The sequence below is a fragment of the Nomia melanderi genome, chromosome 5 (genome assembly GCF_051020985.1).
Source record: "Nomia melanderi isolate GNS246 chromosome 5, iyNomMela1, whole genome shotgun sequence".
Classification (NCBI taxonomy): domain Eukaryota; kingdom Metazoa; phylum Arthropoda; class Insecta; order Hymenoptera; family Halictidae; genus Nomia; species Nomia melanderi.
In genome coordinates, this window is record NC_135003.1 from 7,002,707 (window position 1) to 7,020,307 (window position 17,601).

General features: G+C 40.0%; 2 protein-coding genes across 8 annotated transcripts in view; both read right to left on the bottom strand.

Moving 5' to 3' along the window:
• Positions 1-17,601, bottom strand: part of PH4alphaEFB (prolyl 4-hydroxylase subunit alpha-1) — a 346,708-nt gene that overhangs the window by 282,495 nt on the left and 46,612 nt on the right. For 2 of the 6 annotated variants that reach the window (XM_031985760.2, XM_076367920.1), the window contains exon 1: positions 4,740-4,890. The exons of 2 other annotated variants lie outside the window; for them this stretch is intronic. In XM_031985760.2, the coding sequence (XP_031841620.1) occupies positions 4,740-4,762 (23 nt within the window). In that variant the 5' untranslated portion in view covers positions 4,763-4,890. Of the gene's footprint in view, positions 1-4,739; positions 4,892-17,601 lie in introns of those variants that run through there. 2 more of the 6 variants (XM_076367921.1, XM_031985763.2) reach the window with 2 other exon arrangements.
• LOC143174551 (von Hippel-Lindau tumor suppressor homolog) overlaps positions 1-17,601 on the bottom strand; it is a 98,225-nt gene that overhangs the window by 34,008 nt on the left and 46,616 nt on the right. Inside the window, exon 1 of one of the 2 annotated variants that reach the window (XM_076367923.1) lies at positions 4,740-4,891. The exons of the other annotated variant lie outside the window; for it this stretch is intronic. The gene's annotated coding sequence lies outside the window, so the exon portion shown is untranslated. Of the gene's footprint in view, positions 1-4,739; positions 4,892-17,601 lie in introns of those variants that run through there. 2 annotated transcript variants of the gene reach the window in all.

Sequence of the window (17,601 nt, forward strand, 5' to 3'; positions counted from 1 at the left end):
GTCCCCTGCTAGTCACAATGTGAATTTTAACTTCTCAATTAAATCGTTTTACCTGTGATTCTGTTTTACGGATGTTCATTTTACAGGCAATATGGAAGCAATTGAGGAACATCTAAGTGATTAGATTGTGATTGGAAAACTACATCTTTGTGCAAAATAAAACTTTCCAGATGGAATTTGGAAGGGCAAAAGGTGAAAGTCTACTTCCACTGCTAATAATATTGGTATGAAAATTAACATTCGGAAACGTTGCGTTCAACGCATTATATTTTAGGTGCAAGGTTTTACTGAAACTAATTAATACTAGGTGAAAAGTTCTAATTTAAAAAATAGAAGGTACAGTTGGTTACTCACATCATCCCAGCCGACCTGTGGATCAAAAGTGAAGAGGGGCAAGGCGATTCGGCCGCACGCTTCACCTCAGCCAGTAACAGAAACGTGCTGAAATTAATTCCGCCATTACTATCGGACCGAGCACCGCCCGTGGACATCCTCCCTTGCCTCTCTACCAGTTTCAGAGACAGACCGGCTGGGATCATGTGAGTAACCAACTGTAATTATAGCTGCCTATTTCTAGCAGTATCATTTCAATCGCCCAGTCTTATATCAAAACGAAAGAAAATATTGACAAAATAAGTAAAGTACTTTCAATAATTCCCCACCCTTTACATATCGAAACAACCTAAGTACACTTTGTTACACAATACTTTTCATGTTTACATGTTTACTGCAAAAGGAAAAGAATGAAAAACGAAAACAAAAACAAATAGACGAGACACATTTTGCAACAAATGTATCCCATATTCTAAACAATATCTCTTGCTAATACCGCACTGTTCCATTTCTCGGAACTCACCCCGTGCAGAGAATCAACGACAGTCCGCTCGCAAGAGCAAAGAATGAAAGAGAAGCCATTCTGTTCCTCAACGATTGCAACGTCGGCGTCGGCGGCGGTCCGAATCGGGAAATCGAAATTCTATAAATGTCCATCGGGATTTCCATTCTCCAGGGGCGGCGGCGGCGACGGCGGTTCATTAAAGGGTCGGTGGTCTCTCGCGCGGAAAACCGAGTCGTGGCTCTCTCGGCCGCGCGTCTAATAAAAGTCTAGCCGGTGCTGGGCTCGCATGCACGCGGGTCGATGTTCCATGAAACACACGGGGGCGAGGCGTAATTCATGCGCGATGCCATCGGCGGACCGGCACTCGATACACCGCGCGCGGGGGTTGTTCGATTCGCTGAATCTTTGTAATTTATCGGCGTCGCCGACTGCCGGAGACGCCGTCTTTTTCTCATTCGGCCGACGGAACTTGCGGTATGCGTTGAAAACCTCGTCATTTGAATGAAAACCCGGTTCTATAACATGGATTTCGTAAAAATGCACCAGGGAACGGAGATTATTGTTGATATAGAGATTTGCGAAACAGGTAAGTTCAGATGATGGGCTGTTTTTGTTGGAAGAAGTATTGCCTCATGAATATTGGTCTAACGAAAAGAAATATGTTAATAAAAGAAATTAACCGCTTGCCCTACAATATCGTGTCAAACTAGTGAGATTTCAAATAGCATTTAACAAATATTCAATTTCATTGAATGCAAATTACATATTGTCCCTATGTTGTCAACGATTATACCTTAGAGCACACGTTGACATAGAATCAGACTGGAATGTTCTCTTATTTTCAATAAATTATTAGTAATAGAGTAGTTAGATTGATCACAGTTCAGGAAAAAATCATAGGGCAACGTGTTGAATAAGTTTCAAGGTTGAGTATACTAGAAGTAATTGAAAATATAGATGTTTAATAATTCAAATCAGATCAAAATCAGGAAAATGAGGAATTATCTTGCATTACAATATGTAACGATGTACTGAAACTATAATCGATCATCTAAAATATCTAAAGCACCGGAAATATTTAGAAACATTTCTATTATCTGAAATTCCCTTGAAAAATGATTGCAGCAAACTATGACCACTTGAACCAGCACAATCTTGGCAAAGAATCCTATAAAAACATCTCACGAAGTGGCCAGCTCCTCAGTGGAGGCGTCAGAGCTGAGGAACCATAAGAAAGAATGATATACTCAATCTGAATGAATGGATAGGTCCTTTAAAACGGTGGAGGCACAATGAGAAGCGGTACCAAAGAGAGGGACCCGCGTCGCAATAAAAGGCCGCGGAGTGAGACTGGCGCCGCGCAAACGGAAAAAGAAACCGTCCTGAAACGTTGAGTGCACTTCCTGCGGGACGTATCAGCGCGTAACGAGGCCGCGCAATTAGAAAGAAGGAAGCTCGATGGCATTTTCGAAATGCCGTGAGGCGGAACGGTCAAAGAGCGGGATCCGAGGTTTTCGCTCGGGGTGTTCTTAGAAATTGAACAAAATCGTCGGTATCCTCTTTTTCCGGCGACTCCTGGCCCCGGGGCGAACCTTCAAAGCGTTTCCGATGAGGTTTCCCAACCCCCTTGTCCAAGACGCTTTGAAAACGCATCGGGAGCATTTAACGGGGAACGCGCGCCGGAAACTCGCGGGAAACGTCGCCGAGATGAATAACTGCAATCATCGAAACGAGAAACGCTCGGGGAACTATTTATTTAATCCTCCCCCCTGAGCCCTTTCCGTTCCATTTCGCGCAAAAAAGCTTCGATTGTTCCATGTTGGACAGGAAACGCGGGAATAATATCGCGAAGTGTAACAGGAAGTTTGCTGGAGAACTGTGCAATGGAAATGTATTGACTCGTTCGATATTGAGTTTAGTCATTAAAACTATGTATGATTTTGATAATAAATCACAGCTAATACATATATTTCGCTAATCGTTTGGTATATAACATCGAGACTCGTGAGCAAGTTCTCGAACGGAATTAATTAAATGACAATTATTTTGGATACAAATTATGTACTGTTTTTCTGTTAGCTAGCGGGAAAAGTTCACGCGGTTTTCTTGTTAGTAATGAATTGAGGTCCGATTTCAATTCGATTGTTAATGTATTTTGTATTTGAATTATTATTTAACAACCCGAATGAACTTTTTCTGGTATCTAATATTATCAATTGTTATGTTCCGAAGCAAAGGCTACATATGAATTGCAAGCTTCCCTCTATTTTCTAATAAATTATTACTGACAAAGTTAAAAAGTAAATATAGGACAAGAAGTTAAAAAGTAAGACAGTAGGAAATTGACCGAAGCACTTAAACCAGAAATCAAACGAAGAAATACAAGGATATACAATTTAGGAGTAGCAAAAATTCCATTCTTATACCTGGTACATAAATCCATCGCGTGTCCCAGTAAGAGGAAACATGATCGGTCGTAAAAACGAGTGGAACCGTCTCCACGTTGTTAACGGTAAATAATTCAAGGGGCCGTTAATGATTCCCTTTCGCCCGAAGTTAGAGCGAATTTCCATTAAACGGAAAAAGAACGCGGCGGACGAGACACAGGGGAGATGAAGGGCCGGAAGTGAAAAAATCGTGGAATCAAATGTAGCCACGGTCCCGGCATGTCGTTTTATTCGAAGTTGCGCCGCGAGGGCGCAGGGCCACTGAAAATTCCGGGATAGACGCTCGCCGTAGAGTACTTGACTCGATTATGAAAATGTACTTTTCCTGCTCTTTGCTCTCTCTCTCTCTCTCTCTCTCTCTCTCTCTCTCTCTCTCTCTCTCTCTCTCTCTCTGTTCCGCTTCGACCCTTTTTCCGTTGTCCGCGCGGCCTTCTCTTTGATCGCGAGCGTAAATGTTGTGAATGCATGATACGCGCACTCTTACGAACAGTCGGCATTAAATTAATCCATTTAGCCGCCGGCCGCTTTATCCACCTGGGGGGTGAACGCTTTCTTCCCTCTACAGGGGATGGAATTATTTATGAATCGGTACCTTCAACTCGCGACTCGAGGATCGAGCTTTCTGGAATTCGCGCGCGAAGGTTAAACTCTGCTTCGCTGAGTTCATTTGTTCTTTGGTGTCTTGTTGATGGAATGAAGCATGCTTAACCCTTTGAGTGTCGAATTTTCATACATATTCGAGAGATGCCAGACAATTTTAAACAAAGATGCATGATTATAAAGAAAAATTTATATTTCGGCTAATTTTAATTTGACGTCAATAACATTTGTACAGAGTATTAGACATGGTAGACTTCCTTTGTTACTACTAAAATTAAAAAGAAACTTTTTGCAAGTGCATGAAAGAGCGATACATCGCTCCTTGGTATTCAAAGGGTTCATAGTTAGGTATATTTCTGAATTATTTTGCTGGGGATAGGAAAATGTAATTTTTTAGTATTTAAAGGGAGATTGCTTGCGTGGAGTTGCATGAAAAGGGTGAGGATTATGAAAGAGAGGGATTTAATACAGATAATGTAATGTGAACAGGGTAGATTTACAAAAGGGGAATGTATATGAAAAAATTAATGAAAAATATAAAAGAAAATTGATATGTATTCAATAAGTAATTATACAATCGAATAAGGTTTAATAAAGGCGTCTGATTATTCTGTGCTATATCTACTTATTTTGATTGTGAGTGCCTGTGTAACAAACGAAGTTTCAGTATCGAGTTATTATGAAAGATGGCTTCAAAAATATATAATTTGGAAATATGTAATTTGATGAACTTGATGAACTGATTTTAAGTGTTACTAGAGGTAAGGGACATATTTGGATGGATAAAATAAATAAAACGTATAAAATGTGCTAACATATAATGTACTAATTTATTGCTTAAGGAAATCACGTACCTGTAGGATACGCCGTGCGTCATCCGGCAATTTTCCAAGGTGAATTGCAAAAACCGCCTAGTCACATCGGTCCGTAGCCAGAACTCTGTCCAATCATTCAGCCAACGTCAAGTTAATTGGTGTCTGTGAGGCCACATGCACGTGCAAGTGGTGATGCGTTGAAATTCGATACTGGTCCGGTGAAAATTCCGGTCTAGAAATGAAAATTCTTGATAGGAAACTCTGACACGGCGGGAAACGATGTAGTCGTGGTTGATCACGAAATTACGCGACGTATCTTGCCTCTCGGCCAACTAAAGTATATTATTTAAAGGAATTAATATAATTAATACAAGACATGACTTTTATTTACACAAATACAACAGAAAAATTCTGATTAACTGTTGAAATATTTTAACGTTTATTATGTTTTAATAATATGAATATATGAATGGATCAATTAAATCTTCTCAATAAATAACAAATTGATTTCTACCGTTGAATTGTGTAAATAAACCGTGGAATAATAAAGTAATTCGATATTCTGTAAGGAAATCGCTGACCTACTTTAAATTCAACTCATTTTCCCGCCTTTTCCTTGTTTCGAAAATGGAGGATAGTATCAGAGAAACTGGACAATACTGCCAACACAATAAACACTGTTTTGCTTCAAAGTAAATACTGAACCCCGTAGAAAACAATCCATTACATTCACTTTTTGAAACAAGAAACCGGACGAGTTCCGTTTCATTTTAAAACCGAAGAAAAATAATTGAAATTTCCATATGCAAATCATAACTTTTTCAAAATGTCGACGTTATCAATCAAATTTTACTCGTTACTTTCTTCCAAAACAAATCGTTCTCAGAAGAAACAACTTTACTAGAAAAAAGAAGAACCCCCAACATCCAATTCTCAACAGAAACAACTCGTCTAGAAAAAATAAATAAAAGAAAACGACTCGATTGGAAAAAACTGTATCCCTAAACGCGCGTCGGAAATCAATAGGTCCCAATAACAGATAACGGTAGCAAGATGTCCAACTGTTAAAGGTCGGGCACAGCGCGCCTCGGCGGTCTCGCTGGGCGGACTCATTGTTTCGAGCGGACGGCTGCTCATTTCTGATTCCCGTCGCACTTTTACCGTCTAACGACGTGAAACGACGAGAGGAAAGTCGTCGCGGGGGTGGATTCTCACCGTGACTCGAGTGCTCGGCGCAATTTCCTACCGTTCCCTCCTGGGAGCCGGCCCGACCGCCGCGCCCGAGAGCCTCGCTCGCCTCGCTCTGCTTTTCGCTCTGTATCGAGATACTACCTTACCCATCCTCTGACAAAAAAAATACCCCCAGTGGGAAGTCTCCTTCCATCTCCCTGTCCCTTCTACGAAAAGGAAAGGGAAGAGGAAAGACGAGGCAAGTGGCGGCGGAAATGTAAATGAAAATGATAATGTCGGTGGAGGGAGAAAAAGGTAGAAAAGGAGGAACAAAAGAAGAAAGAGAGAAGAAAGAGGGGCTGAACGAGAGAGAGAGAAAGGGAGAAGTGTGTAACAGTGAGCAACTGGCAGAAGTTTACCGAAATGTTTCCGACACCTCGAAAACGAGTGCTTTCACGTCGGTCGGAATGGTTTTACTTCTCCTATCCTCTCTTTTCCCCAGATATTTAATCGCTACCCCTCGGGTTTGGATTTCGCGAACTCTTTTTCTTTCTGTGTCTGTTTTCGAACGTTCCTGTTGGAACGATCATTACGGAGTAATTGATTGGTACAACTATAGCACGTTGGAATATTTCGAAGATTATTAAAAGTGGAATTGTCGTTATAATTGAGGATGGTTGACTGTTAGGTTCTAAATGTAATTAGGAATTATTGGAGTGATTACATGTTATAATTGAACGATAATAAAATATAGCGACTAATTACATTCGGACAAGAATCTTTCGGTTTACTTGTTTCACTTCTGTATATGCGGATCAATTATGGTGATACTGTAATTAACGCGGAATTACATGTTCCCAGTAGCGAAGATAATTATTGAAAATAACATCGAGGTATTCTACGTATCAACGTATTCCACGATCAATTATATTTGCATATCTTAAATCCGTTAAATGAATATTCCACAGTTTATCTTTCTGAAAACTTCGCTGGCAATGCGTAAAAGTAAAATACCAAGCTATATTTCAGCACACATTTTATCAAGCGATATGTTCCCAAAGAGCACGCAAGAATTAAAAATGAAAAAACTAATCAACTTGACTCGATCTCCGTCACAATGTAAAGCATGCTATAAAAAAAAATAGCGGGCGTATAACATTGGACGCAAGTAGATGTTCCCTGTCATGTGTCAGCCGGATCCTTCAGTGGCAATCGCGAAAACTGACAGACGCGGAGCCGTAAGCTTGACGATGTAACGCCGGTGAATCTTTTCCCCCCGCAAAGAGAATTCGACGATACGTCACGTCTTGATCCGTGCGAGGAAAGTCGCGAAGTCGTGAGAAAGAGAGAGAGGGAGGGAGACAGAGGGACAGAAAGAGAAAGAGAGAGAGAGAGAGAGAGAGAGAGCTGCAAACACGGCATCCGCCATTCCGCGCTGGAATTCGCCAATAAGTTCGATCGGTTTCTCGTGTCTCTCGACGGCTGACACCCGCCACAAACTTCAGCCGTGAGAGCAGTTCTCCCAGCGAGATGGGAAAAAAAGGAGGACCGCTGAGATTAGTGGAGCTCGCTCGGATCTTTTTCTTTCTATTCGATACGCCTTGGTATACAGGTCGTTTCATATTACCTGTGCTTAGACGAATTTTCGAAGACATTCTCGATAATTGAATTTTTATTAATTATTGGCATTTTATATCCTTATTCTAGTAATTAACACTATTTCTACTGAAGGTATCGAAAGACACCTTTCGAAGTTTTGGCTTAAAATTATTTTCTCAGTCTATTTATTTTCTACGATTGAATTTTGAACATTTCCCATAATTAATTTTGTAATCGTTATTGGAAAAATCAAAAAGTCAATCCAGAAAATGAGACTAAACTTGGAAAATAATTGTAAGTTAAAATTTCACAAGGTGCCTTTTGACACCTAACCTCGAAATAGCTAGAGAATTCTATAGGGCAATTATTAAAAGGAAGATAGTGTGATGACGTTAATATACAGATCGCCTCATTTGAGATATTTTAAAGCAAGAACTTCTGTAGATCACACTTTCGTTTCGTTAGTTCATATATACCGTAAATTATGTACGACAATTTTAAAAGAAAACTTCAGTTACAGTTTGCTCCATTTTCTCCATCGTCCTATTTCATCATTTCTACATATACGGAACATTTAAAGAAAGAAACATTATTATTAATACTCCATTAGTCACATAATTTATCACAATGCGAGTAAGAAGCAATTCCAGTTCCCACTTGAAACACAGTTAAAAAATACAATTTTGAGTAAAAACGTGTAAATACTTTTTTGAGGTCATCTCACTTACATCGAGACATAAATCAGTGCCCCGTATAATTACCCATATCGCGTAGAGGCCCCGTTTCGCTCTAAACCCCGCGAGTGCACTCTTCCCCGGCCTTTCCGCCCCTAATTGCGGAGGAAGAGCATTTCGCGGAGACGAGTGAGCCACTCGGAGCTCGCATCCACCGGAGCCAGGTATCTCCGCGAACGCCCCGCTTTAGTGTCCGGATGCCTTCTTAAACGCTCCGCGAAAAAATTATCGCGTACAGACCACACGGTCGTCGCGTTTCGATTAATACGCCATCAACGAAAGAAAAGTCAGCCGCGTTATTACATACACGCGAACTAGAGACGACAAAAAATAACGCAAGTACTACGTGTTTCTTGGAATATTTCTTACTTCTTCCAGTACAGTTGCGTCCTCGATGCTAGACAAGAATCTAACACCTATCTTTTTGTATACCGGCAATACCTGAAATTATCCTAAGAAAGACAGCTTCCTATGCGAAACAACGCCTCTACGCTGCAACAGGATACTTGTAATTAATAGACATAATAACAGAATTTACATAAATCGTAGAAACTAGTGAAATGGGAAAAACTGTAAAAAACCTATAGAACACAGAAACCCATAAAGACAAGAATGTATCGGGGTGCACAGCTGATGTAGATAAAAGTGGCAGTGGAGCATTCAACACATTTACCGAAACTACCTGTGATACCGATGTTTAGTACGCGTTGGCAGCTTGACTATTTTTAATACTGAAACTACCGAGCAGTTAAATGGATTTTTTACGTTCAAGAGTATACATATTGAGACTTCAATCAATTTATAATTCAGTTTGCGTATTGCTAAATCAATTTCTTTAATAACTAAAGAGAGACGTCTGTCGTCTCTTCATCATTGCAAAATGAAGGAATCAGGATTTGTTCAATTTGGTCCGTCAGGTAGTTTTAGTGTTAACACTAAACATACTGGCACTTTATGCATAACTATTCCTACCGTAATCAGTTAAATAATTTGTTATAAAATAAAGATAAACAAATTAAACGATATATTTTCTTAGTGGAAACAGAAACGAAAGAAAGGATAAAAACGAAAAAACTGATTAATTAGACAATGTAAAAATTTATATAAAGTTAAATGGAAATACAGAATTTTAACCCTCTGCGCTCGACAGATGACTCTCAGTCACCAGTAGATTTGATATAGGAAAATTATAGTCTTATATATGTAGAATATTACGCTTTATATAATGCATCGATATGTGAAATATTCAAATAAAATATCTTTGTTTCTCTATTGATGTACGTTTCCTCATTAGTTAGTTTCAAAGAATGTCGTTTATATCTCACTGAAAAATATTGAATATTTCTAGTGAAAAAGTTCCGACTGTAAAGGGTTAACTCATATTGTAAATCCGGTCATTTGACCGGTTGTAGTACGTTCAGTGTTAAAGAAAGTTGTCACCTGGACATTTGACCAGCTGACCTGAGTCATATGGGCCTGTCGTCAATCAAAAAATTTCCCGTTCAGGAACTTTCATGTCTCAACAGCTGATAGGACGAGTCCAGCCGGTTTTCCGAGCGACGTAAAAGAACCGCGCCAGACGAATGACCCGTATTCCTGTAGAACGAGCGTGTACATACTACTCTCGACGCCGTACTTCTCATTCAGAAGTAGCTCGCGCTCCAGATCGAGCAGCACGCGAGCACGTCGTTTCCCGCCCGGGTTAACGTCTTCCGAGTTAGCTTTTTCTTTCAGTTCGGTTCTCCTTTTTCCAGCGCTTCCGTATGCACACGTATACGTTGATGTTTCAACTTCCGGAAAGGCGATTCATATACGCGCAGCACTTCATTGATTCCTAAGCGAGATTTAATAACACTTTATGGAAAGCACGGAGGTGCTAGGGGTGTTTTATGGTTTTTTCGAGTTTCCTTCTTAGAGTGGCAGTAGTAATTACATCCTGAAACGGTTTGCAAATCGTTGTTCTATAGGTTGTTTTGGTATCGGGTAGTTATTCGGGTATAATACTGTGCATTCTACGTTTATAATACCTTTTGCATCCTACGTTCTAAAAATAAAAGTAATTTAGGGTATTCAGTTTAGATTAATAGAAACAGGTTAATTTACATTTTCTTTCTACAGAAAGTGAAGAATTTTTATGTTCGTCTGGACGATGCTTTTCACAGTCGTAATGCGAGTATATTTTCATTTTTATAATACGTTACAGGCAATTATACCGCGCCATGGAAATAAATTAAGTTGAAATTAAGAGAGTGGAAATTATTGCTGCATTTTCTTTCTAAAGGATGTTTCACGAGCTTCTTCGTAACTTTCGTGCCGCTCCCTGCACCAGCTACCGCGATGAGTTTCTTTAATAAATTCGAGGCAATCACATCGTAAAAAGGAATTCAGTAAATTAAGTTCGAGTTAACAGGAGCGAATTAATCTTCCAGGTGGCACGGTCAAAGGAAAATGCGCCGGTATACCTGGCAAGGTGCAGGCAGTGAATGTACCTATGTATGAGCACACGGGATCGGGCGCAAAGGAGAACTAATAATAATACAAATTAACCATTAGGCTTAAAAAGAAATATTTTAATTTACTTTATTTAATACTCCACGAGTTTGAATATCGTTTACTCGATACTTCAATTTTAGTCACTTCATCTCTCAATTATCCCAATATATCTCATTTCAAATCAAATTATTCGATTCACAACAAATCCTTATATAAACTTCACTAAAAGAAGAGACAAAAATTTCTAAAGCATAGGATTGCAACATTTATAATAAAAATCGTAAAACTTGGAGACAACGCTGATCACGGTGTCACAAGATAATTTATAAATCCTGAGAATCTAATGATCTAACTTCATTGAAGAACAAAGTATTATCATCCAAAGAAGAACGATCCTCCCTTTTTTAATGAAACACGCTTGAGGAAAAGGACCGAATGAGAATGAAGATAATAGCAGTAAGGAGAGACTGAAGGTTTCTGACAAATCCCAGTGCAAAGACGACGAAACGGGAGCGAGTAATACGGATGTCTGCGTGAGGAAGTTCCGCGAAAATGGAATGGAATATTTTTTCCGGGCGACGTGAAGGATGTGATCGACTCACCGAGCCAATGAATTTCGGGAGCATTTACGTTCGGGATTCAATATCCGTGGACTTGAAGTTACATTTCATCATGATGTACCTCTATTGTTAGATTATCCCACGGATTCCGTAGAACGATTGTTCTACTTTAAACTCCAATAAAAAAATCATTCTGAATGAAACTGCGGAAGCAAAGTAACATATATTATACGAAACCATGATTAACACTAAACGTACCGACACTTTGTATACATGTATTTCTATCGTAATCAGCCAAATAACTGGTTACAAAAGGTAAACGAGTTAGATGATAAATTTGTTTAGTGGAAACAGAAGCAGACGGAAAAGCTTAAATTAAAACACTGATTAATTCGATAATGTAGACATTAATATAAAGTTAAATGGATGAAGGAACACGTAGAATTTTAAACAAAATTTTAATACCGGTCAGTTGACCGGTCGCGGGGCGTTTAGTGCTAACATTCCACTCTCAAAAGCTCCAAGCCATTCATAATTTTTAGTTCTCATTATTCCTCTATTTAAAATCGATGTCTACAGAAACTACAGAAACTTATAATTCTTACTTTCCAACAAATCATTCCATTTCGTTTAAAATTCAAAGTCACCCAACAATTTCTCTTACTCAACAAATCTTTCGCAAAGTTATCAACCCAAGAATAAACCAACTTGACCCTCACCCTCAACCAAGAAAAAACTCGTCCGCAAGCATAAGGAACATCCATTCATCCCAAACGTCTGAACGCTTCCACCCAAACGAACACCTTTCGTAATCTCACCTACTGGTTACACAACTCGCAATCAATATTTCCATTTCGTTACATCGTGCAAACAGCCGGGACCGTTTCGCGGGCGCGTTTCAAACTGCGGAGTCCGCGGACTCGGGCGAACGGGCAAATTACGCGAGCCGACGCATAACTTGCCGCGTTCCAGCCGTGTTAACGGGTGAAACGAGGTAGAAAAAAAGTAGAAGATACGGTTTCAGTCAAATATTTACCGTAGCCAATTAGCCGCCGGCAGAACGACAAGCGAGGCTCGAGGGTGGGCTCCCGCGGACGCGTTTCCGGCCGTTTAATGGTAAATTCGAGGACCATGCGCGGCCGCCAAGTGATTTCCGCGACGGCGACGCTGCTGCTTGCTACTGCTGCGTCAACTCGTTTGCACTTCCGGTTCCCCCAGCGTATGGAAGCGGAGGACGCAGTTCATGCAGCCCTTAAAGAGACTGCCCTCAAAGGACGCGTCGAGTGCGTTACCGTGTACCCACGAGCTCGTGTCTCTCGACTTGGACAACAAAGCCGTGGAAACGCTGCAGCAATGTGATTGGACCAGGCAACAAGGAAAAATTTACTACAGTTGCTGGTAGTTAGTAAACGAACGAAAATAATTTGTGTTCAATTGTTTTGTCTGTAAGGTTTCGAGAGGACTTTAATTTGTTGATTGGGCTGGATGAGTTGATTCGATTCCTCATTCGTTTGTGTACCGCTAAATCACTTGATGGCTAGACTCAGTAATTCAACCGATTGACCATTGATTGAGCTTTCACTTTTTCTTGCTCAATTCTTTGTTCGTTTTATTCCCTAGTTACTGATATTTTCGATTATTGATTTAGTATTCATCGATAAGTTTATACGTAACTAATCGAAACTATAAGACTGTGGACTAAAAATACATGTCATCTTCTAACTGTATTGTTACCTGTGCTTTGATTTAATTGGACGTTTTTCTGGTTCCTGTAATTGGTGAGGTAATATTGTAATCAGGATGGTTGTAAGTTACATAAACGAAGTTTTCTATGTAATTTTCAGCGCCAGAAGCTATTTACCCGTTGACCTTTGGAGAAAGTTTGGGTAACTTCACTTGCTCATTAACGTGTCGCAGTAACACTAGGAATTAGGCAACTATGCCTAACTTTAACGATTAAACTTCTTGTTTCTGGGATAAAGTAGTTGGTGTCTTATTTCTGAGAAAATGTAAAGCAAATCGGTATACAGAAGGATCAAGAGAAGCGTTATTATAATAGAAGTTACATTCAAAGTAACTTCTTATGTCTGAACGAAGAGTCTTCTCAAGTATTCTTCCCATTATAAAATTACAGAATTACGAAATTACGAAATTACCACAAAAGAAATAAAAGTTTCGTTTATAATTTCCGATTATCATTCTGTACGTGTTCCTTATTTTCTAAGTAATCGCTGGTACAAATTTCCCGTTCACTGTCTTCGAACAATGCTTCCAAAGACACCCCCTCAAAGTTTTCCCTCCCACAAGATTCGAGGAGCTTGAGTAGCACTTCGTTAATTACCGAACGGTACAACGGTGAGGGGTGGCGTTAACGTTCGCGAACATCGGCGAGGTGCATTCCACCCGCGGCCATCTTCATTTCGGGTTTGCCAGCCGAGTTTCGATAGCGGCTGGGAACAGACGGGACTTGTGAAGAGGCTTTTAGATGTCGATGCGCGGCGTGCAGCTGGCGTAAAACTTAAGAGTTTATCTGCCACTAAGCCACGAGAAAGGATCAATCGAGTTTCAGGATCTTTTTGCAAATTTTCGTCCTCCATATAAAGCTATTCATTTTTATTTAACTTGTTGTTAACAACATTCTACGGTATCGACGATCAATGCATTGATTACGAGTCCATAGGAAGACCCAATGTCCATATGTAACCCAATATTGTAACAACAAGCCATGATAACGGTTCAATGTGTTGGAATTTTCGGAAAATTTCCTGTTTCCACGCGATCCACTGATTTTAATATGAGAGTAAATTTAATTTAACTGTTAATAGCATTTTACGATATAGATTCTCGATAGATTACTTGCGAATCAATAACAGCAACACAAAACTTACTTTCCGTTATATTTTGAAAAATTACGTAGGACCTCGATTAACCGAGTTATTTCTAATAGATCATTTTGATTATGTGGATCGTTCGAAGTCTTTGTAATCTACAAATTAAATAATTCGGATTATTAGATTGTATCTCAAGATATATAAATTATGCAAACATACTTTAAACAATCTCTTTTTAACTTCTCATTTATATTCACTGATAATCAGTCTATTAAGTCGAATAATTATGGTTCTGCTGAATTTCACTTCATCATTTTGTTCGATAGTTCTTATTTTTATTACATTTTTGTTTATCCAGTTTTCCTTTTCTCAATGTTGGTTTCAGTTGTGCTTAAAAAGAAAATCGCCAGGTAAGTTTGTTGCTCAATTTCTTGCATCGCAGTTGCACCACACTTCGGCGATGCGTTTTCCCCTTAAACTCAGGACACCGACCGCGAAACCGCCCCCGGGAGCAAGCTGCGTGGACGGAATGATATTATAAGCGATTAAAGTTCGACTTATCGGGAATACTAAAGGAACTCCTGTGGCGGTCGTTCGCGAAAGATGCACTCCGCGTCTGAATATGCAACGCGCTATGGAAAATGGAGAGCGCCGCGCGGCGGCCATCGAGCGCGCGCACCTGCATTCTTGAAAAAGGGAAACGGTGTTTCGTCGGGGAACGCGGGAAATTCCACACGGAATACCGATAAAACGGGAAACTTGGCGCGCGATGAATTTATAATTAATTCCTGTGCAACGAATGTTAAGCCTCCAGCATTCAGTGAAGCTTTCGAAGCTGTTGTTCAAGGAACTTTCTTCGCTTACTTCTAGCTACGGTTAATCCTAGAAAAGAACCGACTGTTTTTGTACTGAATTATTCAATTAAAACTTGGAATTTTTGTAAAGAGAGAAATTATAATTAATTCTTAGATCTTTTCTTGGAGCTATTCAAATGAATATTAAATTACGGTGGAGTTAATTAGTGAAAAAATTCTGTGAAAGTTTACTGTTCATTTTACTGAAGGTTTTTCTGAAATTCAAAAAGTATTGAATCAGTGTGCAAATGCATTCAAATTATCGTTTATTCTTACAGAAAAATAGATTTCCTTACTTTCAATATCAATAATCGACCGTAATCGAAGCGCCAATCGAGTGTATACCTCAAGGCCACTTTCCAACCGCAGTAATTCAAGATCGTAATGGCGGCGCGCATTACACAATACCCTCCCCCCAGTAAAACTGGCCGCTTAATTAAATACAATTCGAATGTTTCAACGGGATTCGCGGCGGCGACGTCGCCGGCACTAATGCAAAATATATCATTTCAATTTGTATGCAAATTAACGCGTGTATTTTGATTATATCAGCCCGGCCTTTATTACAGCGTCGAGCGACTGCAATTTGTATGCCTTTTTCTCCCTCCGCCGCATCCGTTCCGTTCCGTTCCGTTTTCACCGACCCCTGCCCTCTACTTCATTCTTCTATTTTTCTCCCATTTTTCCCCGGATGTTCCACGCTCCCCGGTCCGTTTAATAAATATTAATTAAAACGTCTTTTAATTACATTAATGGGAGCGCCGATTCTGCGCGTGCACGCGACAAGATCCGAACCGGTCCGGCGTCGAGTCAATTGAAATATGCGTAATTGCATGATTCCGTGAAGAAAAACGAGAAACATGCATAGACAAAAATAGGAAAGACGGAAAAATCTTCTCCCTCTCCATTTAGGAAATTAAAATTCTCGTTTGAAACCAGAAACATTAACAATAATATGATTTCGAAAACGAGGAAGAAGTTCTGAATGAATTCGTCGGAAATCCATCTAAATTCTAATGAAAAAGATTAATCAAGAGCATTTAGCTTATTTCGTTCGAAGAACGTGATATATATGAGTCGCTCAGAAGCCAGTGCAGTTAAATCAATTTTTTGATATTTTCTGATTTTTATAAATTTTAATAGAATAAATAATATTCCTTTTAGTTTTCAAAGGATTTACTCGTTTCTTCGTTTTATCTAGGTCAGAAAGCCCTTCTTTTTATAGCTTCTGAATACTTTGTACAATAATTTCAAAAGCCATTACATTAATTTTCTCAATGTTTGTTTTCGTAACCACATTGGCTTCTGAGCGACTCGTGTGATGATTGTAAGCGAGGAAAGAAGGGTGGTCGGTGTAAGGAAGCTTGAAAAAATTCTATCACTCGAAAAAATCCTGCATCCCCCGCCGGGGAAAAAGATGGAAGACAAAAATGGCGGATATTTGGTCGCGTCGCGCGGAGAGCGAGGAAGCCGTGGAAGAGACGAGAACCCTCGGCAAGCCGCGCGCGCAATTAGAAGCTGCAACCCGAGGTCGTCTCGTTGCGGGGCTGGGCGGCCGAGACGTTCATAAATACACCCCGACCGGGGCCGCTATTTGCGAACGTTAATAAGCGTGTATACCGGCCTCGAAACGCCGCCGCCGCTGTTCATCCAACGACGGGGCTGCGGTCTCGCGATTCCGCCTGTGGAACGCTCGCTCGCCGAATGGCCGTGGGGGTGGTAGCTGAAATTAACACGTTCGTTACGATGACAGTGGTTACTGGCACACGACGGTGGGCCCCGCTTTTCGCGCGATGCTTCGATAGGCCGCGGTGGACGAGACGCGTTTACCTGTCTGTACAGCAAGTAAGCTTCCTTTTGTTGCACTGTAATTGGACTGAGGGTCTTCATATTTATGGGGGTTATAAATACCGAAGAATAGTAGGAAATGTTGGTGATGTATGGAACTTGTGCGAGGTGTTTGGTTGCTCTCGTGAACAATGAGATTTAGTTAGTCTCCTTTTTACGCGGTAAATTAGAACTCTATTCACGCGATAATTTCTATGCTTTAATTTACGCAATCTGAATTAGTAACACCGAATAAAATGTACTTTTATTTTCTGAAATGCCATTATCATACTTTAAAACTTATACCAACTTTTCTTTCCAATATTTTGTTTCGTCTTGTATCGATAGACTACACGATTTTCATTCGCGTAAAACGAATCCACGTGGAATGAATTTTTGCGTAAACCGAGGGTCTGGTGTACTTATTTATGTAATAAGGAAGATCTTTAAATTAATTGTATAGACATTGGGTTATAGGTTTTACACATTGGCACTAAAACTACCGAGAAGTTAAACTGATCTTTTGAAACTCAAAGTACAGTCTGTTTGACAAGAGCGTGTACGGCAAAACTCTTACCTGCGATGCCTTAGGTAGGAAATTCCACTTCAAGCAGGTAACTTGAATGTTTCCCTAAGATGCTTTGTACAAAAAACCCTCAGTTGTTGATCGAGCTTATTCGTAAAACGACGTATTTCATTATGAGTGCCGCGTACGCATCACGTTACGAAGCAGTGTTTCTGTGTTCCCATCCTAAAGGACCAAAAATGTCATACACGGCGGCTGCTAAATACATGAAGAAATCGAAGACATTTGTTAGTAAGTGGGTGAAACG